Source organism: Spea bombifrons, chromosome 4 (assembly GCF_027358695.1).
Source record: "Spea bombifrons isolate aSpeBom1 chromosome 4, aSpeBom1.2.pri, whole genome shotgun sequence".
Classification (NCBI taxonomy): domain Eukaryota; kingdom Metazoa; phylum Chordata; class Amphibia; order Anura; family Pelobatidae; genus Spea; species Spea bombifrons.
Window position 1 is genome coordinate 98,604,762 of NC_071090.1, and position 25,660 is coordinate 98,630,421.

The 25,660-nt window shown below is 43.7% G+C and overlaps 4 protein-coding genes across 7 annotated transcripts; 2 read left to right on the forward strand and 2 right to left on the reverse strand.

Annotated features, from left to right (window-relative positions):
• The first annotated feature begins 1,485 nt into the window (after positions 1 to 1,485).
• Positions 1,486 to 4,981, forward strand: RNF181 (ring finger protein 181). 3 transcript variants are annotated; one of them, XM_053464488.1, is made up of 6 exons: positions 1,486 to 1,503; positions 1,778 to 1,878; positions 2,431 to 2,564; positions 2,654 to 2,769; positions 4,189 to 4,263; positions 4,362 to 4,981. In XM_053464488.1, exons 2-6 carry the CDS (start codon positions 1,793 to 1,795, stop codon positions 4,419 to 4,421), a joined length of 471 nt encoding a protein of 156 aa, XP_053320463.1. In that variant the 5' UTR covers positions 1,486 to 1,503; positions 1,778 to 1,792; the 3' UTR covers positions 4,422 to 4,981. The 3 variants fall into 3 exon arrangements, with proteins under 3 accessions (XP_053320463.1, XP_053320461.1, XP_053320462.1); XM_053464486.1 differs by having other exon boundaries at positions 1,503 to 1,546; XM_053464487.1 differs by lacking the exon at positions 1,486 to 1,503 and adding an exon at positions 1,509 to 1,540.
• A 1,898-nt stretch (positions 4,982 to 6,879) lies between these two features.
• TMEM150A (transmembrane protein 150A) lies at positions 6,880 to 14,403 on the reverse strand. The gene is made up of 9 exons (XM_053464482.1): positions 14,299 to 14,403; positions 12,752 to 12,786; positions 12,452 to 12,630; positions 12,151 to 12,198; positions 10,460 to 10,546; positions 9,732 to 9,799; positions 9,422 to 9,549; positions 8,632 to 8,809; positions 6,880 to 8,448 (listed from the first exon to the last, which is right to left on the reverse strand). The coding sequence occupies exons 3-9, from the start codon at positions 12,514 to 12,516 to the stop codon at positions 8,207 to 8,209; spliced, it is 816 nt and encodes a 271-aa protein (XP_053320457.1). The 5' UTR covers positions 12,517 to 12,630; positions 12,752 to 12,786; positions 14,299 to 14,403; the 3' UTR covers positions 6,880 to 8,206.
• Positions 14,404 to 15,845: 1,442 nt separating this feature from the next.
• C4H2orf68 (chromosome 4 C2orf68 homolog) lies at positions 15,846 to 17,818 on the reverse strand. Its single transcript, XM_053464485.1, has 4 exons — positions 17,666 to 17,818; positions 16,848 to 16,963; positions 16,579 to 16,724; positions 15,846 to 16,111 (listed from the first exon to the last, which is right to left on the reverse strand). The coding sequence occupies exons 1-4, from the start codon at positions 17,764 to 17,766 to the stop codon at positions 15,989 to 15,991; spliced, it is 486 nt and encodes a 161-aa protein (XP_053320460.1). The 5' UTR covers positions 17,767 to 17,818; the 3' UTR covers positions 15,846 to 15,988.
• A 175-nt stretch (positions 17,819 to 17,993) lies between these two features.
• USP39 (ubiquitin specific peptidase 39) lies at positions 17,994 to 25,097 on the forward strand. Of its 2 annotated transcripts, XM_053464475.1 has the most exons (13): positions 17,994 to 18,142; positions 18,733 to 18,808; positions 18,896 to 18,990; positions 19,539 to 19,675; positions 19,938 to 20,090; positions 20,271 to 20,496; positions 21,022 to 21,096; positions 21,436 to 21,503; positions 22,010 to 22,198; positions 22,577 to 22,719; positions 22,840 to 22,975; positions 23,890 to 23,976; positions 24,687 to 25,097. In XM_053464475.1, exons 1-13 carry the CDS (start codon positions 18,085 to 18,087, stop codon positions 24,732 to 24,734), a joined length of 1,491 nt encoding a protein of 496 aa, XP_053320450.1. In that variant the 5' UTR covers positions 17,994 to 18,084; the 3' UTR covers positions 24,735 to 25,097. The 2 variants fall into 2 exon arrangements, with proteins under 2 accessions (XP_053320450.1, XP_053320452.1); XM_053464477.1 differs by lacking the exons at positions 23,890 to 23,976; positions 24,687 to 25,097 and adding an exon at positions 23,108 to 23,238 and having other exon boundaries at positions 22,840 to 23,061.
• Positions 25,098 to 25,660: the final 563 nt, after the last annotated feature.

The following is a 25,660-nucleotide window of genomic DNA, read 5'->3' on the forward strand; positions in this document are numbered from 1 at the left end:
ATGAACGTTATGTAAATAAAGGCAAGGAACCGGAGACGGAGAAGAAGGCCTGCGTTTCCCTGGTATTTTTGGTTCTTGTAGTTTTTGCAGATGGTCTCTCTGGGGACATCAGGGTTCGGTAAATATAAGCATTATGTAAATAAATGCTAGGAACAGCGGTGCGGTGTGATATTAAAAGTGCTTAAACACATCCTGTTTTGTGCGGGTCACGGCGGGGATTTCTAAGTATTTTGGGTCAGTAAAGGGCTGACTTCCTCTTTCTAAATTGTCGACATTAGCACTGTACGTCTCCGGGCTGCTTGTTATTTCTGTGTCATCCTCTGTCTGCCCCAAGCTATCTGCGCACTAATTGTTATTGCCGCTCAGCCCTTCTCATGGGCTACGTGCCCAGCCCACAGTGAATGCCACTTCTGTGTCGGTGCTGCTAGGGCAACAAAGAACAATAGGCAAGAACGATGACTACAGGAAGAATGTATGACATGTACATGAGACATGGAGAGAGGGATGAATGAGTGAATTCATGAAGATCGGGAATGGAACAAAGTGATTGGGAGAAGAGAGGAAGTGAGAACAATACTGAAGGTACAACCACATGAAAATGATAATGGTGGAAAACAGAGGGGTATGAGCACACCGGGAACGGCAGAAGCTTGGCCTTAGAATTCCCATACGCACGGCGTGCAAATGATTATTTCAAACAGCCAATGGCTTCCAGCTAAAGAACATTTTAAAAATCTCCTATATTTCTGTTCTCCGTAATGCTGCTGGGCCCTTTAGCAGAGATGCCCGACCAGCCCCGCTCTGTGCAGTTGCCTGATTTTGTCTATATGATGGGGTCAGCTGCCAGAGGCAGGCCTGGGCCTTGCACAGGTGGCAGTTTTGCCCCGCATCGTAGGTGGCCTGGGTTAGAATAAATGTCCCAAAATAAAATACCTTTCTGTGCACAGGTTCTGACCAACCAAGGGCCATACTGCACAATAATAACAAACACAATGCACACAATAATAACAAACACAATGCAAAGGGTAGTTTTATTATCCGAGTCTACAATAATATAGATATACACACATATTATATAATAAATATATATATATAATGTGTGTATATATATATATATATTATAGTATTTAGTATAAAAATGCTTTGCCGTTTGTAATATATATGTGTGCGGCGTGTATTTCAAGGAAGGAAGGAATAACCACTTTAACCAGCGGCTTTTGAGACAGAGGTTGATCGACTAATCTGCGATCACACAAGCCTGTTCCAGGAAATCAGGAAATATCATAACCTAGCCTGTTTACCAATCCAAACCACGCCTACACATCGCTGAACTTTGCGATTGGTTAGTCAATGCAGCGAGCCACTCACTTCCGGGTTCAAATGTCAACTTGTCATTCACGAGGCTAGTGATTGGGTTGTAGGTCCGTCTTCGTATGCGGTGATTGGCTGAGATGCCGAGAATGGTGATCACGTGACGAAGCAGCTTTGTCATTCAACACCGTAGTGAGTTCCTGCTTGTATTCTCATAGAAACTTCTCCAGTAAATGTTATTATTTGCTACATTTTGCAAAGGGTTATACCAATATGAACAGACAGGGGTGGAATCATATAAATAGAGATATTATATCTACATTATATATACGTAATTCATTCTGTACATTTATTATTTGTGTTTAAATTGCTTTGTGTGGCATTCATGGCTTCTAAAACTCTATAGTATCCTAGTGAGTTGTGTTTTTTTAAGTATCAAGGGTCTTAACATGTGCTTTACTTTCAGGTGCCGCTTCTCTCCATGGCTTCCTACTTTGAAGAACATAACTGTGAACCGACGGTGCCCGAGGAGCAGTATCGTCAGAATGCCCTTCTAGAGTTGGCAAGGTTGGTGTGTTCTCCCATCTACACCACGCCAAGCAGCGTTAGGTGTGCAGCTCATGTTCAGAGAGACCGCAGGTGGTCAGGGCCGGCTCGGACAGTGCCTGGTTCATAGGATGATCTCCTTGCTCCGGTAAATCTCAGGGTTTGTAGCCTAAGCAGCGTGATCTCCTGATTGCAGATCATCAGGATTGTTGATATCGAATTTGACGGCACATAAGAATCACTTGCCTCAGTCCTTGATCTGGTCATATATTCAGGATAGTTATTTGTCTATCCTAGTCATTGTTAAATTCCATAACTGTATACATTTCTACCTCCTCTACCGGGAGTCTGTTCCGCCTATCCACCACCCTTTCAGTAACATTGGAAATGTTAGGCATTAGATTGAAAGAAGAAGCTCGGTGAGTGCTGGGATTGTATCAGATATTTTAACCACAGATTATAGGTTTAGACAGTGTTGGCTGTGTTGTATCACTGATCTCCTGACTTGCTTTATTTCATATTAAGGGTACCATACTGTCAGGTACAGGCGCTAACAGCTGTTCTTTTCCGAAGGAGTCTCCTCAGTGGGATGGATATTGACCTTGGAGGTTTAGACTTTACGGAGTGGGATCAGCGACTCCCACCCCCAGCTTCCAAACAAGTAGTGGAAAGTTTGCCCAGGGTTACTATAACACCCGAGCAGGCAGGTAAGTAGGTAGCTTTGAAGGTTGATCCAGTGAAAGATGGCCATTAAGCCAGGGATTTAAATGAACCACGTGATCCCTAATCATTGCAGATACTGTTCTTAAGTGTCCTGTGTGCCTGATAGAATTCGAGGAGGGCGAGACTGTCCGTCGATTACCCTGTGAGCACCTCTTTCACTCTGCCTGCATCCTGCCTTGGCTTGGAAAGGTAATGCATTGCCTTAGATCCATGTTGTGACCTCGAAATTGCACCCTGGAAACTAAGGTGTTAAATGTGAAAGAGGGTTGTCATGGTGATCCAAACAAAGGCACGTATGACTTTGTGTTTGTCATCTGGATGTGTGTTGTACCATATATACACGTATACACATATATACACATATATATTAATGCAGTTTAATTTCCCCACCTAGACCGTTCATGGTATATTATTACACTAAATTATTAAATTACCAATTCCTTATGTTATTCCCTTTTTATTGTCTGCTGTTCTTATTGTGCTGATTTTCCCTTTATTTATTTCATTTCCCTGCTATAAATCCTGTTATTAACTCTTCCGCCACCTGCTGTTCTCACCTGCTGGTTCGCGGGGCACAGGATGAACTTGTCCCAGTACACCTGATGGTAGCTTTGGTTTGCCTGTTGCCACTGGCCTAGGGCCAAAAGCCTCTGCTGACTGCAGCTGCTGTGCCGCTGGCTGTTTGGGATGTTGTTAGGTATGACATATTGGATATTGATCAGTTGACAGTCCAATGATTAACCCATAGCTTACCAACACACCAGGACAGCCATAATCTTAATGGGTATCATTTTCAGGGTTAACAGCATCGTTCACTCGAATCATCTCCTAAAACATGTTGCGCGTTATTTGTGATCCCTGCAGTTGCATATTGTAAAGGTAACATTGTCTTGATATGGAGATTAGAATATTCTTTGGCTATCATGGATTACACTGCTAAAGACATTTTCGGGTTTAGAGAATATGATATTATGTATTCATAGAAATATAGAAAGTGACAGCAGATAAGAACCATTCGACCAATCCAGTCTGAATACTTTCCATAGTACCTGGCCTTATCTTATATCTAACTTAGTCTTCTGCCTATCCCATGCTTGCTTTAATGTCTTTACTGCTATTCTCTTCCTTTATCTTGTTGATTCCCTTTAAGTATTTAAATGTTGCTATCATATCCCCCCCCGTCACGTCTTTCCTCCGGGCTATATAGGTTATGATCCTTTAACCTGTCCTGGTAAGGTTTATCCTGTAATCCATGAACCATTTTTGTAGCCCTTCTCTGAACTTTCTCCAGCATTTCTATATCCTTCTGGAGATCCGGTCTCCAGTACTGTACACAATACTCCAAGTGAGGTCTCACCAGTGATCTGTACAACGGCGTGAGCTCTTCCCTCTCTCTACTGCTAATACCTCTCGCTATACAACCCAGCATTCTGCTCCAGCGGATATCAGCAATGGGTTTCCGAAGGTGATCCCTGTTATTTGCAGTCTCTCGTGCTGCTGGTTACCCTCTCTCCTGTATATGTGTGACGTGTCCATGGAAATGGTGTCCTATTAGGAAGCCCCCACTGTTATTATATGTGTGAGATCTTGTCTCCTCCTGCCTCACAGACCAACTCCTGTCCCCTGTGCAGAGATGAGCTTCCCACAGACAGCCCGGAGTACGAGGAATACAAAAAGGACAAGGTACCCTCTCTGCACAAACAGTAAAGGGGAACGGTTTGTACCTTACCATTTCTTTATACCAGATGAATGTCTCTGATCCCCTCTCTCGTTTGTTTTAGGCAAGGAGGAAGCAGCAAGAACAGCGGCTGGAAGATCTGCATGGAGCCATGTACACCTGAGACATTCTTTAGTGGCATCTCTCCTCCTTTACCCAGCAGTCTTAATTAGAATATTATTAAATCCCTTTCCCTGCTGCGCCAGGGGAGCTCAAATCCAGCAATAAAGAACCCGGAGCAGGAATTAATACATTAATACATATCGCCCACCTGCGTGAGCCAGGGCAGCGGGAAAGAGAGACACTTAAACAGGGCTGTTCAGTAATGAGGACTGGCCAGGCTTCGCTCTGACGGTGTATTCGTTTTTGGAAATCCCTCTGAATGTAGCCGTGGCGTTTTATTAGTACGTTTGTCTCTCTCAGATCTCTGTGTATTCCATCTGATGGTGGCCAACCTGAGAAAAATGCTGCCGAGGAGGACGCAGTATGTGTGTCACCGGATTTGCGAGGGCAGCCATCTTTTTATTTCAGTGCGTTATTTTTTTATTCAGGCAGAAACCCTGCTTATTCACTTACCTGCTTCCTAACATCGGTCACTCAACAGAGCTGGGTGCACATGCATGCATAACACTTTATATTAATTATTAATCATTTAAAGTGTAATAAAAGAGCTCTTTAATACTACTTCTGATTTGTCCAATAAAATGCTATTTTTTATGATTATGTGTGACAATTCCAAACATATATACGGTGTGTGTGTGTGTGTATATATATATATATAATATATATGCTACGGATAGTTTGCATCCCGATGCTTAGAGAGATCTGACGTTCTTTCTGCTTCTTTTGAAGAGTAGATCTGGTATTTGGGAATATACGTGTTGGTGTGGATGGATTCAGATGATTGTGCTGTAGGAAATGTAATGCGCTTAATGATCATCTCTAGGGTCTGTTCGCTAATGGCAGAGTTTGCAGGAGAGTTGTGGTTTTAACTCCAGCTTCACTATTCATTATCAGGGGCTGATGCTTGCAAATCTCTCTAGCAATAATGGCTGAGCTGCTCCTGCATAATTCAATGTGTAAGGAGAAATCTCACTGATTTAACTATACATGATGCAGGGCCGCCCAAGCTCTTCCTGCAGCAGGAACTCAATGGGGTTGGGCGTTCATAATGTATAGTGAGATCAAGGAGCTGAAACCACATCTCTGCCTTAAAGGCACAATCCAGCCTGTTGTACATGAATAGTCCCTTAAAGTTTATTGGTGTCCCCCCTGCACCCCCAGTCCCCACTCTCTGCACCCAGAGCAGGCTTTTCACTGCTGCTTTTAGATTTACTTACTTTACTAAATATATATTAATCTTCTTTAAAATGCTGGGATGTCCCTTTAAGAGTTTGATGCGAACAAAACAAAATGTTTTTTAAATGCTGTAAATCACCTCCCTTTCAGCTCTGCTACTAAATACAGATCCTGCCCTGAAATATGAGAAGCTGAATATCTAACAATTCTCGGGTGAAACTGGATCAGTGCCATCCGCCTCCTGCTTTATACACCCGATTGTGCAACTACCCCGTGCCTTACGTGGCCATTATGCCAGCGGCTCTGTATGGCGCTCTGCAGGCATGTCTGACGCGGGTGTAGTTAGGAAGGAATTTATCCTGAAACGATGCTATGGAAGGCATACAGATCAGCTGCAGCAAAGAGATTCCCTCATAGTCTTAGACGTAGAAGGAAAAATAGTTTACTTTAGAGGTGCTAGTGAGGAGAAAAATTCCAAGTTGGTTGTCCTGACAAATCCAGAAGCAGTCACTCATGAGGCTAGACCCGTACCCAAGAGAAAAGTTTGTCTTTATTGATAATGCGTCGGGGAGATCAGGACACGGCGGCCGCGTGGACAAGATGTCAAAATATATCAGCAGCAGCCGGCCACATACCTGACGTGCTTCATCAATTGTAGGACCTACAGTTAAGTCCTTAATGGATCAGGTCAACTGCTACTGATCCTGTAGGTTGCGAGGAGCGGCCTCCATGGATGCATTCTGGTGCCGTGTTTTCCAGGAAAGCGACGCACCCGGCCATTCATGTGATGTAAAAGAACACGTGATCCATCATCAGACCAGGCCAACGTCTGTTGGATTTGACCACACAGCCAGCCTTCACCCTCCCACATGCATCAATGAGCCTTGGCTGCCCATGACCCCGTCGCCAATTCACCACTTTTCCTTCTTGGACCACTCTCGATAGGTACTGACCACTGCAGACTGCAAACACCCCACAAGAGCTGTAGCTTTGGAGATGTTCTGACCCAGTAGTCTAGCCATCGCAATCTGGCCCGTGTCAAAGTCGCTCAGAAGCTTACGTTTGCCCATTTTTCCTGCTTCTAACACATGAACTCTGAGGCCAAAATGTTCACTTGCTGCCTAATATATAACAAGATTATCCATGTTATTTATTTCACCCGTCAGTGGTCATAATGATATGGCTGATCTCTGTATACACTTATTTTAATCTGTCCATGAGATTATTTAGTGTAGAGAAATACTTTACCAATTTATACCAGACGCACGAAAGGGACGCAACAATGTGCTAAAAAAATGTTTTTATTATCGATAAAAAAAAAAAAAGAAAACACATACGATGCCCCAGATCCATGTGGAACAGCATCATGTTACTGCGGAGGGCCCCCCAGGGAGCCCCGGGGACTGGAATCCTGGCTTTGCTGCATTTGAGGTTTCCTGTATGTGTTAAGTGGCAGTGAGGAAGCCTGTAATAACAGTTTTGTACAGGAAGATCAGTTCCCTCCCATCTGAAGAATTAACAGTCACTCTCCAGGAAGAGAAAACGAGAAAAAAAATGTAGAAACCTGACATATTTATACAATACAAAATTTAAGGCTTGTGGAAATGCGACCTTAGGCTGGGGATTTAACAAATACAATTGCTTGCTAAGGTCTAACAAGGCGACACCTAGTGGCTCATTTAGGGTACAGCAGGTTATTGTTACTATTGCGAAGAAATGGGTCTCGGATGTTTTCTGTAATTTTAGGCTTTGTAAGTAATCTGGTAATCATATACATACATTACATATTTATATAAGTTGTGAGCATCTGGGTAACAATTTCATTTGTGAGGTCACTAACAAAAATACTCTGTGCTGTCATTGATACACAACTATATGCAGCATACTATATGTAGTGATTACAGAAATATTAGTGAGGGTTAGTTTCTTCACGTGAGTGTACAAACCATCAGCATTTCGAATCAAATGTGGAATGTTGAGAACCAGGTACTCAGCATCACCATACTATGCAGCGCAGGGGTTAGGCAACCAGTCACCCTCCAGGTAGTGATGGGTTACAATCTGCTGGTTAAGGGTAATGGTAGTTGCTGGTGCACAACCCTGCTAGTGTGTATGTTATGCATACAACACAAGCATAACCACCATCAGTACAAAGTGCGTTGTGTTTTAGTATGAGGCAGTAGAAAGTACAAAAGTTGCTTTGAGTCTGGCACCAGTATTTTGAGTTTAGAATGTTGCCCATTAACCCTACTCTTGTTGTAGACAAGGACCAATAGTCTCCTGAACATGACAAGTTGCATTCTTCCAGCAATGCTTACAATACAATCGGAAAGAGAAATTAGATATAAAAAAAGCCCCAAGAGAGTGTTAAAGAAAAAGCACATGTGAAAAATAATAAAGTGAGCCAGAACAAATACTATTCTTTAGTTCTCTGAACCTGTTCGCTGCCGAGGGCTGTTATTTTTAGCTCCCTTCGGCAGAGAATCAGTTAATACTGGCTTAATATTCTATATATATATTTGGTAAATACGTAAAAGAAAATAAAAGTAATAAAAAGCCGTCCTGAGTGTTGGGGGAGGGCGGTAATCGGATGTTCCCGTCCCAGCGCCCTCAGATCATGGCAATCCGTTCAGGATTACAGTTCAGGTGGGTAGAGGTGCTGCTGCTCCCAGGAGACTTGCAGCTGCGCGCAGAGGCGCTCTGCAGCGCCGCCATCAAAGTGTCGCTGGAGACAGAGCCAAACTCATACGCAAAGGTTCCGTAAAAGACCAGGATGTCCAGGACAAATATCCACTCGCAGATTGCAGCCAGGTGCTGGAGGAGGGAACTTTCATGGATGAAGAAGACCCCACCTACAAGACTTGTTAAGGAAAAGCCATGTCTGCTTAACGGCCACCGTACATGCAGCGATGATATACAATGGAAACCCTACACGGCAGTCTAACATCTAGTCTAGGGACAAAACATGAAACACACACGCAAACACACAACACCCACAAGTGTGCACAGCGCTGTTTTTGGCTCGTGAAGGATACTCAGAACGAGGGATATTAAGGCCACAGTGGTTAGGCTGACACGTAGATGAGCCACCCAGAAGTCCAGCGTATTGGTCGCCAAGTGGTACGTGAGGATGCAGTGCAGACACACGAAGAGCAGGCCTGCCGGGAACGCCACTCCTGCTCCGATATAATGTAGAGATTTGGCGTAATCCACCTGCAAGTACGAGACCACCAATTCAACACGATACACACACTGGACTGGGAGCTGCTGGTATGTGGGCTGTAGGCTGAACTAGATTTAGAGATATGGGTGGGTATTCCTGGGGCTTCTATCAGAAGGATAGAAAATATACAAGATAGAAGGATATGTAGTAAATAGTTAAAATGCCCACCCCAAGCTTCAAATATGAGGATTTAAAAGCTGAATTCATTCCAGAGTTCTAGACTGTGACACAATGCACGGCTATCGCCATAATTCATTGTACTAAATCAGGCATTTATTACATCCCAGGTGACACAGTGCGCGGATGATGCACATGGGAAGATCTGCATTACACTTGAATATCTAAGTTCCGTACGGCCCCTAAGTGAGTGTCTCTCTTAGAAACCCCTCCGCTGAGTGTAGGCAGAAGCTGACTCACCTGTACTAAAGCAGGGTTACATAGCTTGGATCAAAGCTGCCAGCACCCGGTGTGAAGTATCTTTCCTAAGTAATTGCAACCTTATCCATTAAGACTATTATAGCATGTGTAAAAGACACAGCCTCTCGCGTCTCCTCATACTCTGACTGACACGGGTATAAGATAGAATTTTTAATAAATCTTACCTGGAAATTTCCCACCATGACCAGACCCGCCGCGTTGGTGCAGCCGGATATCAAAGCAACGGTGTTCAGCCAGGAACTGTGGCTGAGCTCAATCACCTGGCTGTATCTCAGTAAACAGATCATCACCACTGAGAGAGAGGAAAGTCAGGGACCAGGAAGGACGCATAAGAGATGGGGGAAAAGGGGGGGAGGGGGGAGAAAAGGGGGGGAAGGGGGAGAAAAAGGGGGGGAGAAAAGGGGGAGGGAGAAAAGGGTACGGCGGTAGGCATTAGAAGAAATGGGGGGTGTAGATTCCTCTCAGCCAACTTACCCATAAATGCACCAACATTTCCAATCAGACTGAAGAGGCAGCTCTCAGGAGGGTAAGTACCACACTTGCTGGAAAGCAGAGCAGAAAGCATGAGCAGCTCTCACGACACGGCATCAAAGCAAATAAATCATATATATATATATTTGTAGAACAGCATAGAGGTCAGCGTAGGACAGAGGAGCCGTGGTGTAGAGCCCTGCACGGGACTGCTTTTTTAAAACAGCTCCCACTGATTTTTTTTGCCCAATCCCGCCCGCTACGGCAATGTGGGTGTTCCACTCCCGCTACATTTGTGGCCAATCCCGCCCGTTCCCGCCACATTTGTGGCCAATCCTGCCCGCACCCGCCACATTTGTGGCCAAAAAAGCCCACCTCCTTACCTGAACTGCAGATTTCCCGTGCAGTCCCGCAAGGCTGCCCTCGAGTTGCTCCCTCACAGCGTCTCTTCTCTTGCTCCGCCCAGAAACAAGGCGGAGTCACGGGAAGTGAGGTTACATCACATGACTCTGTTTTGTTCCTGGGCGGAGCAAGACAGGAGACACTGTAAGGGAGCAGCGAGAAGGCAGCCTTGCGGGACTGCGCGGGATTACCGGGACCCGCAGGTACTGTGCCTGACCGCCCGCTCCCGCCTGCAACCCCAGCAAGACCGCCCGCAACTTTCTTGGCGGTTCCGGCCTCCCAATGCAGTCCTCTACCGTGGTGGGACTCAGCAGTATAGAACGTCTCACCTGATGAGGGGGACATCTTCCAGGGTGCAGCATGATTTGGGTGTCCCCTGCTTGGTGTTATCATCGGCACACGTTAGGTTGTATGACCTGCCAGGAAGAAAGAGATGGAACGTGAGGATTGTTGCTATATAATTATATGGGGTCCAGGAGTCCCGCTGTCTCCTATTTCCCCATGGACTATGTGAGCTTCATAGAACCGACCAACGCATACGACAGATAAAGCTATTAGTGCTGCAACTAACAGTTATTTTTTTTTATTAATCTGATAAAAAAAAAAAAGGCAATTATTTAAAATAATTTAATTAGGGCAACCGGGAAGTTAATGATGGAAACTGGGGACCGGATCAGAACAAAGGGTAGGAAGGAGTTTAATTTGCAGAGCGGAGGGTGGAAGGGGGTCAATGAGAAGAGGAGATGGGATGAGATGAGAGAGAGATTGAGGACTGGATCAGACCAGAGGATAGGAGGGAGTTTATTTAATTTGCAGAAAGGAGGGCGGGAAGGGATTAATGAGGGGACTGGGGAGTTAATGATGGAATAAGAGAAAGACTGGTAACCAGATCAGACCGAAGGATGGGAGGGAGTTTACTTAATTTGAAGAGCAGAGGGTGGGAGGGGGTTAATGATGAGAATGGGGGGGTTAATGATGGGATGAGAGAGACACTAGACTAGATCAGATTGAAGTATGGGAGGAAGCGGAGTTTAAGTTAAACTTTAAAACAATAGTGTGTGCTGCACTCACATCAACTAACCGAATAAACAAACTAATCGATAGTGAAAATAGTTGTCAACAATTTTCACTATCAATTATTATCAACTTAGAAGCTAGAAAGATTAACAGATTAAAAAATGGATGGACACTACCATGCGTATTGAAGGGCATTAGATATAAAGAAGTCACTCAACAAAAGATAACCCCCTATATATTTCAGTTGTCGAAATTGGGACATTTGTATTGGGCCTTGGCTATATGAGGAAGAAAGTATGGTTGGGACAACCAGTCCACCATATCCAAAGAAGCCCTTCATGGAACTTATCTTCAGAGTGTCGCAACGTGGCCACATAAGAGTTGCAACAGCAAAGACCTCTCCTCATTTTACATCTACCTGGGCTCGTCAGAAGATCTACTCAACTGGCCCATGATCCCCGCTGCCCACAAAAGCAGAACGGCGGGGCGGCAGCGAATCATGAAAATCAAGTTTGTCATAGAGTTGTTCAAAGACATCCATACTGAAACATACTGAGGGTCCCCCAAAACCATCCTCGGCAATCTGTACCCTACCTGTCCAGTCATATGATAATCCAAGGGGCTGGAATGGTGATAAAACCACTTCCCAAACTTGTACCACAATCACTTTTTAGACAAAAACATCATTTTAAAAAAAATATTTCTTTTCAATGGGTATCTTTTAAGATCTTGCCCTGCCGTATTCTTACCGCTCTATGAATTGTTTGTGTATTAACAGATCAGACTACTGAATATAAGACCACTATAGGGATAGCGAGGGGATAGGCAAAGGTGTCTCAATACACGAGCCCTTTAGACACCTCCAATATTTACCTTGGCCGACATGGCCCTAATCTCATTACCCTTCAAACTACACCCCACGCTGTAACGTCATATAGAGATAAATACATCCTGTGAACGCGCGCATATACATAAAACCTGTGGACTGATGTGTGTACAGTACCAGTTCTCCACCGGACACACATGATGGTTCATCACAGCCATAGCGTAACTGTAACAAAGAATAAAGAAACACAGAAATCAGTCCAATGCTGCCCCATAATGTACACCACGAGTATATATATATAACCTAACCCACACATATACCACTAGTATACACCCCACTCTATGAAAGGCTTGGCCTCAAAGGGACACTCCACTTTAATGCATAGAATCGCTATGTGCTGCCCCCCATGTAAGTTCTTCTCTTTAATAGGGGTGAACGGTCCTGTTTCTAAAAGATGCGTCAAAAAAAGGCTCCTTACACAATCCATATCCCGGGGATTGAGAACGCTGTCAGGCTGATGGGAAGGACAATCCAGCCAGTCATTAGTGAGGAGGGTCCGGGGATCAAGGGTGGGGGACAAGCAGTGAGAACAGGGGGCTCTGCAGCAAATCATCAGCAGGCATTCACTGTATGGACATGCGACATTTCACTGACCACCTACGGAAGAGAAGAGACAGACCACTGACATTCTAACTGGAACGTACTGGGAATGCCGGACATGATAAACAAGCATGGAGTAGAACAGGAGGAATGAGCAGGGAAACACAGCCAGACTTACCTCTGACCACCCGGGGAAGACTCTGCTGCGATCACCTACAAAGAAGAAGAAGGAGGACCGTCATGGACCATGTGATGGGGCATCAAAAACAACGGGGCAACGAGACGACTAGTTCTACATCCAGACCAAGAGGTTACGGTGGCCACTGAGGACTTCCCTTCTATCAGGGCTTGGAATTGCTGTCATAATTGCACAATTCACCTTTTTTTGCAGTAATTATTCATACTGCTTTTGAAGACACTGCTGCGCCGTTACACAAAAGGGAATAGAACCGGCTTAGCTAGCGATCCACCTATAGAAGTGATCTTCAAGAACAGGGCGAGCGGACATTAAGGCCGTATTAACGCACCGGGTACGCGAAAAGCGACGGGACACCGGCAGGAGTAGATAAATCCGCGTAGAACGTAACGGATTTAATACCTAAACAGGGCTGCCTATTTGTTTCAAATGCCGGGAAATGGTGCAACATCGGAGATCAATAAAATAACGGGACTTTAGAATCCACTTGGCTTCTGGGGGTTTGTTTGCCCGGCCTCGTACAATGATAAACTACACAAACATGACTATTTACTGATCTTCACAAGCTTTGTACAAACGCGCCATAAAGCCAGATAACAAGCTCTCAGGCAGGGTCCTCGGCTCCTGTGTGTGTGTATATATATATATATATATATATATATATATATATATATATACATACATACATACATACATACATACACATTGTACAGCGCCACAGCGTAATCATTAACAATCATTAACAGATAGGATAACCACGAGATAATGTCACAGATTTAATACGTCATACATTCCTAAATTCTCACGCAATCACAGAAACGCGTTTACGGTTCCGAAGGCGAGATCCAAACACAAGTCATTGATGGGAACCGCCAACAACGCTGGCGCATAAAACACTCCACGTTATAAAAACACAATAAATAATAACACAATACAAGCATTCTATATCACACACCGATACGTCAATCCACAGCAGGCCAACGGGCGGACAGACGGGCCAAACGGCTTTTTGGTGTGCGGAATGCCCTGTGCCATTCTTTACATTGTCATTATACCCTCACCCTATACATCTCATGCAGAAACACATACCCGGCTGCCCGGGGGAACGCCGTAAAGCCAAAGAGGGGTTTAGGAGATCAGCAGAGGGGGATGATTAGGCTGCCACATCCAGCTTGGGCTCAGCCTTTTGTTGCACAATATGCATATGGCTGTGTGCATGAATAGGGCATGTAAACAACGTGTTCCTTAAGGATCAGACATGTATGTGCATGCCAAGCCCAGGAGATCTCCTTCTGTACCCCCCCACACACATATATGTACATGCATATATACATATATATACATACATGATACGCGCGTATGCTTCCGTAGCTCACAATATATGTCTGTATAGTTCCGTATCTTACGTTACAAGCATTGCACGTCAAACTCATACATTACAAGATACGCACAAAACACGGAAACACACACTATCCATACATGCGCACTACCGCTAACGTATATGTGAGCAACTACCCCTGTATACATACCTTACCCCCGCAACCCCCGGATCCCCCAGAGCCTCCGTCGAGGAGACCTTTAAGTCATTAAACTCGCAATCACTGCAAAGGCTCCTGGGAGTTGTGGTGCCAGGAATTGCTGCGCTCGTTGCCTGAATGCGAATCGAAGACTACATTTCCCATCATGAACCGCGCCAGAGAGGCTGAAATACGTACTCGCGTCGTCTAGGTATTTGTGGTAACGTGCTTTACGTCCGCAAGGTGTGCTCTTTGAAGTGAATGTCACGGAGGGTTGTCCTAAAAGTGAGGGTACGAGCGATCTTTGTGCCCGTATCGGCTTGTCTTTCAAAAATTTTTTCGTTAAAAATTGACACTGCTTCTTATAGTATTCAACTGCAGAAATCTGATTTTACTTTACTGAGAGGATGGTAGATAAGTGGAACAGCCTCCAAGCAGAAGTGGTAGAGGCTAAAACAGTGAGGGAATCCAAAGATGTATGTGACAGGCATTTGGCTATCCTGAATATAAGGCGAATCCAAGCAGAATGAATGAATATTTGCTTTCAGATTCTATGTTTTTATTTGTAGAACACCAGGAAGAATTTCAAAGCATCACATATAGCATTGCATACGTGCCACGTACAACGCTGCAGCATATGATGGCGACATAAAAATCAATAAATAATATATGTGAAGAAGATGTAAGCATCGCTTGGTACCGCAGTCCAAATAGCCATATAAAAAATATACATCTTTATGAATTCCTGACCAGGCTGAGACCATTGTCAAGAGGCACCTACAGCCTGGAGCGAGGCACTAACCAGATCGGGTTTCATGGTAGAAACGACTCGTAGATCCCCAAGAAGAATTGTCTTAAAACGATCCTGTGTCGGGTTACCTGCTAGGTGTCGGGTTTTGCCTGGGGAACACATGTTTTGGCTGAGATCAACACGAGGAGGAGCGTGTAGGGACTGCCTGCAGCCAAAACAGGTTTGTTTGCATTTTTCCAACCAATACTTAAGATCATAGGCAGAAATACACAAGACACAACGCACTGTTAAAAATACACGCCGGTCTCCGCTCCGGGCCAACATCTTCCATCAGCAGCGGGCTGCGGCACGGATCACCGCCTCGGATATGAAATAATGAACATACATACATGCCGATCAACAGCGACACCGCCAATGTATTTATTATTTCCACTTTATACATTATTAAAAAAAATCCAGAAGCTTCCAAAACACAAACATTATCCACTTTCTTCACATTAGATAGCAATTTATTTTCCACAAATTGCTAAACAGAATGTTTCTGTATTTTTTTGTATTTTTTAAAAACTTAAATATTATTTCTAATGTTAAGAAGAGAGAAGCACCGGTCTGCTGGCGTTCAGGGTTTCCGATCCTCCCGCAGAATTCTGGCGCTTCATATAACAGCGGCTTCTGACACACATCGCGGCTCGCAGCCACGCGCACACCACCCAGGTCACTAATCTCAGAGGCACCGGCAGCCTGTCAGCGTGCCGTTTAGCAGACCGGCCGATCCCGTGACCGTACTGCTCCGGATTGTGCAGAGCGCAGCTGATAACAGAGCCTTAGCCTTTACGTTCTCCTTTCAGCTCTTTTCTCCTTCCGATGCAGAGCCGTGGATGGCCAGTGCGACGGGTCACACGAACACAGACCGATTAATTGTAACCCCCACCGAGGGGCGAGGGGATGGCTTCAGCGGTGCTGTCTTCGCTTGGAAATCTCCTCTTGAATTCGTCGTTTCAGGGCTTCCCTCATCCTATTCTCCAGATGATTCTGAACGCAGATTTTACCGGCCACTTGATCGGCATCGTCATCCTAGAGGAGGGGCATACGATGATAAAGTATTTTAGACGTATTACATCATGGCAAGTTCTTTAAACCCTTAAGCAGTGCTATGTGGGAAAACAAAATGTCATAATAAAAAAAAAAAAAGACACCTTACTGAGAAAGGGGCTACAACAGTAAGGCAATTTAAACATGCATGGGATAGGCATATGGCTATTCTGAATCTAAGATGAGACCAAGGACTGATTAGGACTTTAGAACATGAAAAATTGGCTGAATGGTTCTTATCTGATGTCAAATTCTATGTTCTACAGGATGTAGATATAAGCCCTATAAGGATATGGGGGGGGGTTGATAAATAAGCATTGAGATCACAGTGATCTGCTCAAAGACTCATAATAAGAATGAAAGTTATGATGTAAGTAGTGCAGGGTCCTTGGGCATCTATACATCTCATTCCCCAGTATATATAGCATGGCTTTACCATATCCGCTTACCTCGTATACAATGATGGACGTGATCTCCCCTCCATCCGCCTCAAACTCCAAACAGAAGAGCTGCGCTCCAGGCTGCTCGGGGTCTGTGCTGCTCTCGCTGCTATTGGAGTCATCGTCGTGTAAAGCACCGTCCGGGCGAGCGCCTCCTAACAGGAGAAACAGATACAGGATTTTTCCACGTCCGTAAAGCCCCTGCAAGCACATCGCTGATCTACACCCCATCCGACTTACGGACGGATCCCACCTAAACCATTCCGCTTCACTCTCACCTCTTGGGCGAGGATGGTAGACCTGCAGGTCGGGCTTCTTGGGACGGGATGGTCCCGGAGTGCACCTCCTCTTCTGCTTTTCTTTAGCTTGCTTCACTTCTTTGTCATAATCATCTCTGCATGTACAAGGAGGACAATCATTTTAGCAATTCTCAGCCAGAAGGATGAACCGCGGCAGAGGGCCGTTTGGTTCTGGCCATAGAGCAGGTGAGCGAGAACCGCAAGCCGGGACCGAGTTTTGGTCCTCGTGCCATCTGTCTGGTGTTGAGTCTGGGGCGGCTCCGGACAGGCCACAGTATCCGACTCACCCACCTCTAGCAAACGGACCACCTGTGGCCGGCGCACTTAAACCTCTTCCCGACATTTATTTTCCCGTCTCGATACTTAGTACAGGGCCGGAGTGGCCACAGCCGGTAAGCGATGTGCGATAAGTGACCGGCACCACATGCTAGGGGCCCGGTGGGCATTTGCCGGGTTTGCAAGACAGCCAGTCCAGGACTGCTTACAAAATGCGTTGGGGACTCGTTGTGCAGCACTACTTTCACACCCACCCGTACTATATGTTTTATATAGCGCCAGCATATTCCATAGAGCTGTACAATGGGAGATATATATATATATATATATATATATATATATATATATATATATATATATATATACATATGTAATAATGCGCCCTGTCTCCTCACACGTTCAGATTGGGATAGGAATGTACTCTCCTTTTCCAGAGTGCTCTAATAGTCCGCACCGAGTAACTCGCCATCACTCGCATGTAACTGCTGCTGTAACCCATTGATTCCTCCTCCTGCCTTTACCTGGCTTTCTGGTTGCGACGGATATGATGCACAAAACCGTGGCTCATATCAAGTCTCCCCCCGGGCCCAGGTCTGCCCCGAATGTCCGCATCCTCCTCCATGCCCCCCAGACGCCTCTCTAAGCCTGCTCCCCACACAACAAAACGTGATTGGGCACACACCGCAATGGTTTGCGATGATTGGCTAGGGAGTGACGCCCCTTGCTCGCTAGCGTTCAGAAAGACAAGGTGCGCTGATTGGCCTGCAATGCGAGCAATCAGTGCGTTCTATATTGAGCAGCCAATTATAGGCTACGATACGGCTGTGTGTCAAGCCTCGTTGTGGTGTTCCTTGTAACCTATCAATACATTGGACGCGTTAGAGGTGGAGCCAGAAGAAATCAACGAGGGTTGAGACGCTGGGTTAGGGATACCGGGAGAATGAACCCAGAAAAGCGCATCAAGCGGGAACCGGAGGAGGATGTGGATGAAGACGAAGGTGAGCGAAATAAAATGGCGGCGTAGGCTTGGTAGAAAGAAAGCGCAGCGATTCATGGGCTGAAACGATCGGTCATAGATGTTTACAGAAAGTTCGAGACTGGTAGCTGTATAAACGCAAAACAACGGTCACCTTAAAATTGGTTACATTTCCAGAGCCCAAATTACCTGAATGTATCCCAATTTAAGTAACATTTTTGAATGGCTTCTCTATCTTTTTCTGCAATGAAGTGTAGCAAACAATATTCTCCTCAGTGACAAACACAAGTCTTACACACACAGACAGTATGATCACAAGTGTACAGCGATCACACATATAAGTCTATTTGTTTTGGAAGTTGTATGGGCTGTAAGCTCATAAGAACAGAAACATGTAGTAGCATGTGTCGCTGTTCTGTATCATTTGTAATGTTGCTGTTAATCTGCACCGTCCCCCTCCTTGTAACAGCGCTATGGAATCTGTATTTATGAAAACACGTTTGTGTTATTTGTAGTACCGTTGTGTCAGCACTCAGCACATTCATTCTTTTGGATATTTTGCGTTGCATGTCGGTTTATGATTTGCTGTAATAACGCTCTCTCTTCTGACAGTTGTATCGAAGCAAGGTCGCCATGAAACAGAAGACCGTCGCAGTCGCCACTGCCCGTACCTGGACACAATCAACAGGTCAGTGTGGCATACGGGCTCTGTGTATCGCTGGCTTCGTGGTCCGGAAGATGAGGCTAATAACGTGTTTTCTTCTTGTGCTGCTAGGAGTGTCCTGGATTTTGATTTCGAGAAGCTGTGCTCCATCTCCTTGTCACACATCAATGTGTATGCCTGCCTTGTATGCGGCAAATATTTCCAGGGTAAGTCACGTTAACAAATACCCCGTTATGTAAATGCTTGTGTGAATTCAGCCGTTGGAGCGTATTATCCTCTGCTGTACTGTTCTTGTCAAAATCTCTATTGATCTGTGTGTACATTGGTCCTCCTAAATGATTTATAATAAGTTTTTGTTTAATGTTATTTGCTTCTCTTTATTCCAGTGTTTTATGCATCTCCACAATGACTTTCCTGTCACCTTCGCAATAGTTCATTATGCATTTTACCTTTCACTGGCTTATTTCTATCGGTATCGTTTTGTTCCCCTGTATGGTATATTTTTCTTGTTCACAGCCCGTGTCTGCTTAACATTATCTGTTTTATTCTCTCCTCTTCTCACCAACTATCCCTTTCATCTGCTCCTTCTGTAATATTCCCAATACCTTATTTATTTTTTATTCTTCCTCCAACTTACCAGCTTTTCCTGTAAGGTCTTATCTTGTCATAACCATGTCTCTTTACCCAGCAGTCCGAAATCTGCTGCTGCTCTGTATATAAAACTGAATAATCAAATTACCTCCTCTGATTCCAGGTCGAGGCTTGAAATCTCATGCGTACATCCACAGTGTGCAACTCAGCCACCATGTCTTCCTCAATTTGCACACTCTGAAGTTTTACTGCCTGCCTGATAACTACAACATCATTGACTCTTCCCTGGAGGATATTACGGTAACTGCAACACTCTTTCTTTACTGACTTTACATACAGTGTCATCTGAGTTAATACTATTTTGTGTTTTTGCTCGTTTACATACACCCCCCATTGCATATGTATCTGTATGCATCTGTAAATTATAAATAATTTATATGTGGCAATGATTCATCTTTGTAGTTAAAGGAATAAGCAAGTGTTTTCTTGTTTACTTCATTGTATTGTCTGCACTCGGTACCTGATTATTTGTCCTAACCCTCTTTCTCCTTGCTGCTTACAGTACGTTCTTAAGCCAACATTCACCAAAGCTCTGATCTCTAGCATGGACAAACAGGCCAAGCTTTCCAGAGCGTACGATGGAACCACATATCTCCCTGGCATTGTTGGATTAAACAACATCAAAGCTAATGATTATGCAAACGCCGTATTACAAGTAAGTATAAGAAAGCCTTACACATTGGACTTTTATTATTTGTATGCTGCAGTTATGCAGTGATTTCTGGGCAGTTGTGACTGCTGTGGGTTAAGACTATCCAGCTGTGACTTAAGCATATGAGGCGATGGAACTGACCGCGGTACAGCCCTAAATCTGAATTATTGTTTGTCATTGAAGGCTCTCTCCAATGTTCCTCCCCTGCGGAATTATTTCCTGGAGGAGAAGAATTATCGGGATATCAAGCGCCCGCCAGGGGACATCATGTTCCTTTTGGTTCAGAGGTTTGGGGAGCTAATGCGCAAGTTGTGGAACCCCAGGAATTTTAAGGCCCATGTTTCCCCCCACGAGATGCTACAAGCTGTGGTTCTATGCAGCAAGAAAAATTTCCAGATCACAAAACAAGGTGAGGCTGACTCCTGCACAAAATACATGCAGTGCTCCGTGGCTGCATTCTATTCTTGATCAGTTAACGTGCTCCCCGGTTTTATAGGAAAGGTTACACCTAAAATGCATCTTAATCTTAAATGGGTTGTAGATAGACGGAACAGCTTTCCTACAGATGTGGTTATAAATCTAAGATGTGGCTGAGAACTGATTAAGGTCTGAGTCTGCATCAGGAAAACGGCAGACTGGCTGGGCCAATTGGTTCCTATCTGCCATCAACTCCTCTGTTTCTATATTCATGGTAGCCTTAATGCGTCTATAGTAGAATATACAGCATGTACTGGAGAATTTAAGTAGTCATTTACATATCTAATAAAAAAAAAAAACATGTAACCGCTCCATATGTATGCAGAGAGTTTGCAGCTTTGTGTGTCTGTATTTTGATGCAAATTAAAGGATACAGATACGCAGCGTGAATGTTGGGATATAGAGCAGAATGTTTTGCAGATTAATCTATTTTTTTTATTATTTTTTAATATTACAGGTGATGGGGTGGATTTTCTGTCCTGGTTCCTAAATGCTCTTAACTCTGCACTCGGTGGGACCAAGACAAAAAAGAGTAAGTCTCTAGAAATTACAGCTCTGACAAAGAAACGGAACAATTTTTCCTCTTTAAAATGTAAATTGAAGACTTAATTTACAATCAGACTTTATTTACCATCTGTGTGATTAGCTACATAATCTAAACCTGTGAATTTACTAAAAACTTCCAAACTTTAAACTCCCTGATGTGTGATTATTGGTAATTTATTGCTGTATGGATACAGGTTGGAAGTTTTTTTTTTTTTTTCTTTCCTTTTCGATTTATCACTCAATTGATTATTTTTTTTCTCCTTTCTGGCATCAAATTTTAGTCACCCAGTCTTGATACCTTAACTGTACTCCTGATCTTTTCCAGCTACTGTAACCGATGTGTTCCAGGGATCCATGAGGATATTCACCAAAAAGCTCCCACACCCAGATTTGGTAAGACTTACTTATTCTTATTTTGACCTTTATGACACTTCAACCACATACTTAAGTACCTCGGTTTTCTATGGGCAGTGGTCATATTTATGGTCATTGAAAAAATTGAATTTCTCCTTGAATTAACCATTTTAATGCATTCAAATGCATAGACCCAGCTTCTTCACCTTTTCTTGAAAATGGCATTAAAAATATGAAGCAAGAAAAAGCCAAATCATATCTCACTTTTAACATAAGGTCTTAATATTCATTTACATAGAGGCAAATGGTATATCTACTGATTGAAAATGCACCCTCTTACCTAGTCTGTAGTTTGCAATAACCTCAACTTAACTTTGACTACATTTTATATCTATGTTGTGAGTGTATTAATGTTCCCATAACATATTAGCTTGCATTTATCTGTTATATCGCATCGACCTGCCTCGATTTCCCTTTTGAGCTGATAAGGCAATTCCCAAGGTTTTGTGGTCTGGCTTTGATTCTTCTTTTTCTTGCATCCTCAGCCTGCAGAAGAGAAGGAGCAATTGCTGCATAATGACGAGTACCAGGAGACTGTGGTGGATTCTCCTTTCATGTTCTTGACCTTGGACCTCCCCACTGCCCCTCTCTACAAGGACGAGAAAGAACAACTAATTATCCCGCAGGTCCCTCTCTTTAGCATCCTGGCTAAATTCAATGGCATCACTGAAAAGGTACTGGCAAAGGGGAAAAGGCTGATTTGGAGAGACTCATATTGTATATACTTCAAAAATGAAAGAGGAACAGGTACTCTGCTGCAGTTATCTGAATGCAATCCAAGAAGAAACCAAATGCTCAAGGCAGCATAAGGAATCTTGTTCCGTAGATTGGGCTAAGATGACTGAGCTAGAATGCATACAAGTGACTCATTGCAGCTGCCAGAACTTCCAAACATCTAAAAAATACAAAGTGCCTTTTGTAAACTGCTTTTACCCTAAAGCCTTGAATATATCTTTAAACTATTATATGTTAAGGACCATGGCTGTTTAGTTATCGGGATGTATGGCCGGTGTAGATGTTCATGTATCTATTTTTTTAATTTCTTTCTACAGGAATACAAGACCTATAAAGAAAACTTTCTGAAGCGCTTCCAGCTCACTAAGCTGCCCCCATACCTGATCTTCTGCATCAAACGTTTCACTAAGAATAATTTCTTTGTAGAGAAGAATCCTACCATCGTGAACTTCCCCATCACGTAAGTTGGTCCACAGACTCTAAGCATTGAAGGGCCAGGTCTCGTGACTGCAGCTGTCATTCATGTTAATGCACTTGATCTGTGCTGCAGTAACCATGTCTGGTTCTCGTTGGTATCCAGGAATGTAGATCTGCGAGAGTACCTGGCAGAGGAATTTCAGTCTGTGCATAAGAACACAACCTACGACCTTGTTGCAAACATAGTGCATGATGGGAAACCCACTGAGGGATCTTATCGTATACACGTCCTGCATCACGTAAGTCCCACAGCTTGTGGTTTCTTCGACTTTGGTGCTGGGGTCCGGTACTGGTTTGAGAGATGCCCATCGCTGGGTTGCTAACGGTTCTCTTGCTCATCCCAGCATGTAACGCTGTACCTGCTGTTAAAGAATTTCTGACATGACCTACAATACTGATCGGATTCATCTGCTTACTCTCTGCCAAATGTTGCTGGCCTTGGCCGATAGTCTTAGACTTGCCTTCACTCCCCTGTAAGTAGATGGCTGTACACAAGAGTTCTGCACTGGGTCACAGGTAACCAAAAAAAGTTTGAAGAAGCCTACTGTAGAGGGGCTGCTCATCAGCTTATGGATAGGATATTTCTTTAATAATGATAATTCTAAACTGTGTAGTTAGATACTTGGGTTTCTCCCTTGTTTTATGTTGTGTCTATTACTGAGCTGCTGGTGCAAGAGGGTGGTGGGGCTTAAGGAAAGTGAGGAGGATGTAAAGATTACACAGATGAGAGAAGAAATGGAATTCATCACATTGGATTTACTATGGCTCACTTTTATCTTAGCATATGAGTGTCCTGTACAACCGTCTCCTGTTTTATGTTTTAAATTATGAAACAGACCTAAGGAATACATAGGCAAGCAGTCCATGTTTGTCCTAGCCTGCTAATAGAAGGAATAACTTAATGTACAGAGCCTCTAATGTATTGTCAGATGATTAACGGTTGGAAATTGCTAATATAGATGAACTCTTCACCGGTTCATTAGGCTTTTTCTCTAAAGCCCCATTATTGGTGCATTGGGGACGTGTTCCATAGTCCATGATTTACGACATCGGCTCTGATCTGGTTTTTAACTTTATATACTGTAGTTTTATGTTTGATTATTAGTTATTAGCCCATCTGGGATTACTTCTCATGTTTCTTGTGTTTCCGCAGGGCACTGGAAAGTGGTACGAAATGCAGGACCTGCAAGTAACAGACATATTGCCCCAGATGATCACTCTGTCAGAGGCCTACATTCAGGTGTGTATTGTCGAGACCATTCGACCATCTGTACATGTGTGTAAAGTCTATATTGATTATCTGTGTGCGGTGCGTGTACGCGTAGAATGGTCTTATCGGGATGCTCTCGAGGCGAAACCTGACTGGGGCAAGTTTTCATGGTATCCTTGATTATTCTCCAGTGTAGGAGGTTGAATGCAAGCAAATGGTTGTGAGGAATTTAAAATTAGATTATTTTTGAAAATGAAGTACTTGGTTTGACCTAGCTAGCAGGCAGGGATAATTCTCACACACTTTTCGATAGAAAATATAAATAGAAGGTTCTGTTCTAACTGGTTTGCGTTGAAGAAAGTCCTGTTCAGGATATCGCAGTAGGAGATGTCACTGTGTAGTAAGTAGTTTAAAATGTTTATATATAAATAGTCTGTGACTTGAGGACTGACTGGAAACTGCTATTCTAGTAGAATCTACCCCCATAATTTACTGAAGGTTTTGAGCCGCATCCTCAAGGCTTCATCTCTCTCGTTTGGCTACTCTGTACAGCATCTTTGTAGCCACACACGTAATACTAAATTATTGGTGTGAGAATTCAGGATGTTTGAGCAGGTTATGGATGTTTTTTTGTGTTGGCCTTAATTTCATACAGCAACATTACATTCACATGTGAAATAATATCTTCTTGTGGATCTTTCATTGTAATGGCTCTCTGTTCCTTATGTAAATATCCATAGATATGGAAGAGAAGAGACAATGAGGAGAAAAACCAACAGGGGGCATGACCGCCCCCCGAACACCAATCATTTTTGAAGACATCTTATATAAAGCAGGATCAGATGCTGGAAACAGGTTGTAGGAAACTGAGCGATGCGTGCTGACCTCATCTCATTCCGGTGTGACGATGCCTTTCTACCTGGTGTCTGAGAAGAGTGGTTTATGTGAAGCTAATAGGCAAAACCTGATTTTGTCCCCTTCGTGTGCTCTGATCGTCGCGTGGTAGAACCAGCTATGTCTGTACAGATAAATCTTCTCACAGTTTGTGCTTGCAGCCACGGGTCAGAGACTTTGATATTTTAAAAAAGATATATATATTTTGTTTTTTGTTTTTTTTGTCTTTTTATTAAACTTGTTTCATCACAGGTTAATTATGTTGTATTTGTTCTTAATTATCAATATTTTAGGACAAAAAGTTGTACAGTCACTCTAAGCCGTCAAAACCTCACGACACCTCTTGCAAATGTATAGATCAAAAATCTAAGTAAAATCCATCAATTTGTACTTGAACCCCTTTATACGTTACGATGTATGTTTCTAAGGATTTTCCCTCCTCATCCCTCTCGTGAATATTTGTTTCAGAAAACACATCATTGTAAAGACGGCCATCTCTTTGGAGTCTGTTCACTGAAGGAAGAGTTGAGATTCAGCTCCTCGACTTCGCTATGTGTCATTAAAGGATCATCCCTATTAAACTTTAAAATTATTAAAGAAAAGCTTTGCTGGTCCTGTATAATGCTTAGTTAAATCGTGGAGATTTCTCCTGTCTCCTCATAGATTAAATTATGCATTATACAGGGCCAGCTCAGCCTCTCTTGTCATAGTCGGCCCTTCGTAATGAATAGTGGAGTGAAGGGGTTTGTATTAGTGTACTCTTTTTGAAAGGTGTGTGTGGAAGATCCTGCATCATGTGAAATACACACCAACTGGGGTT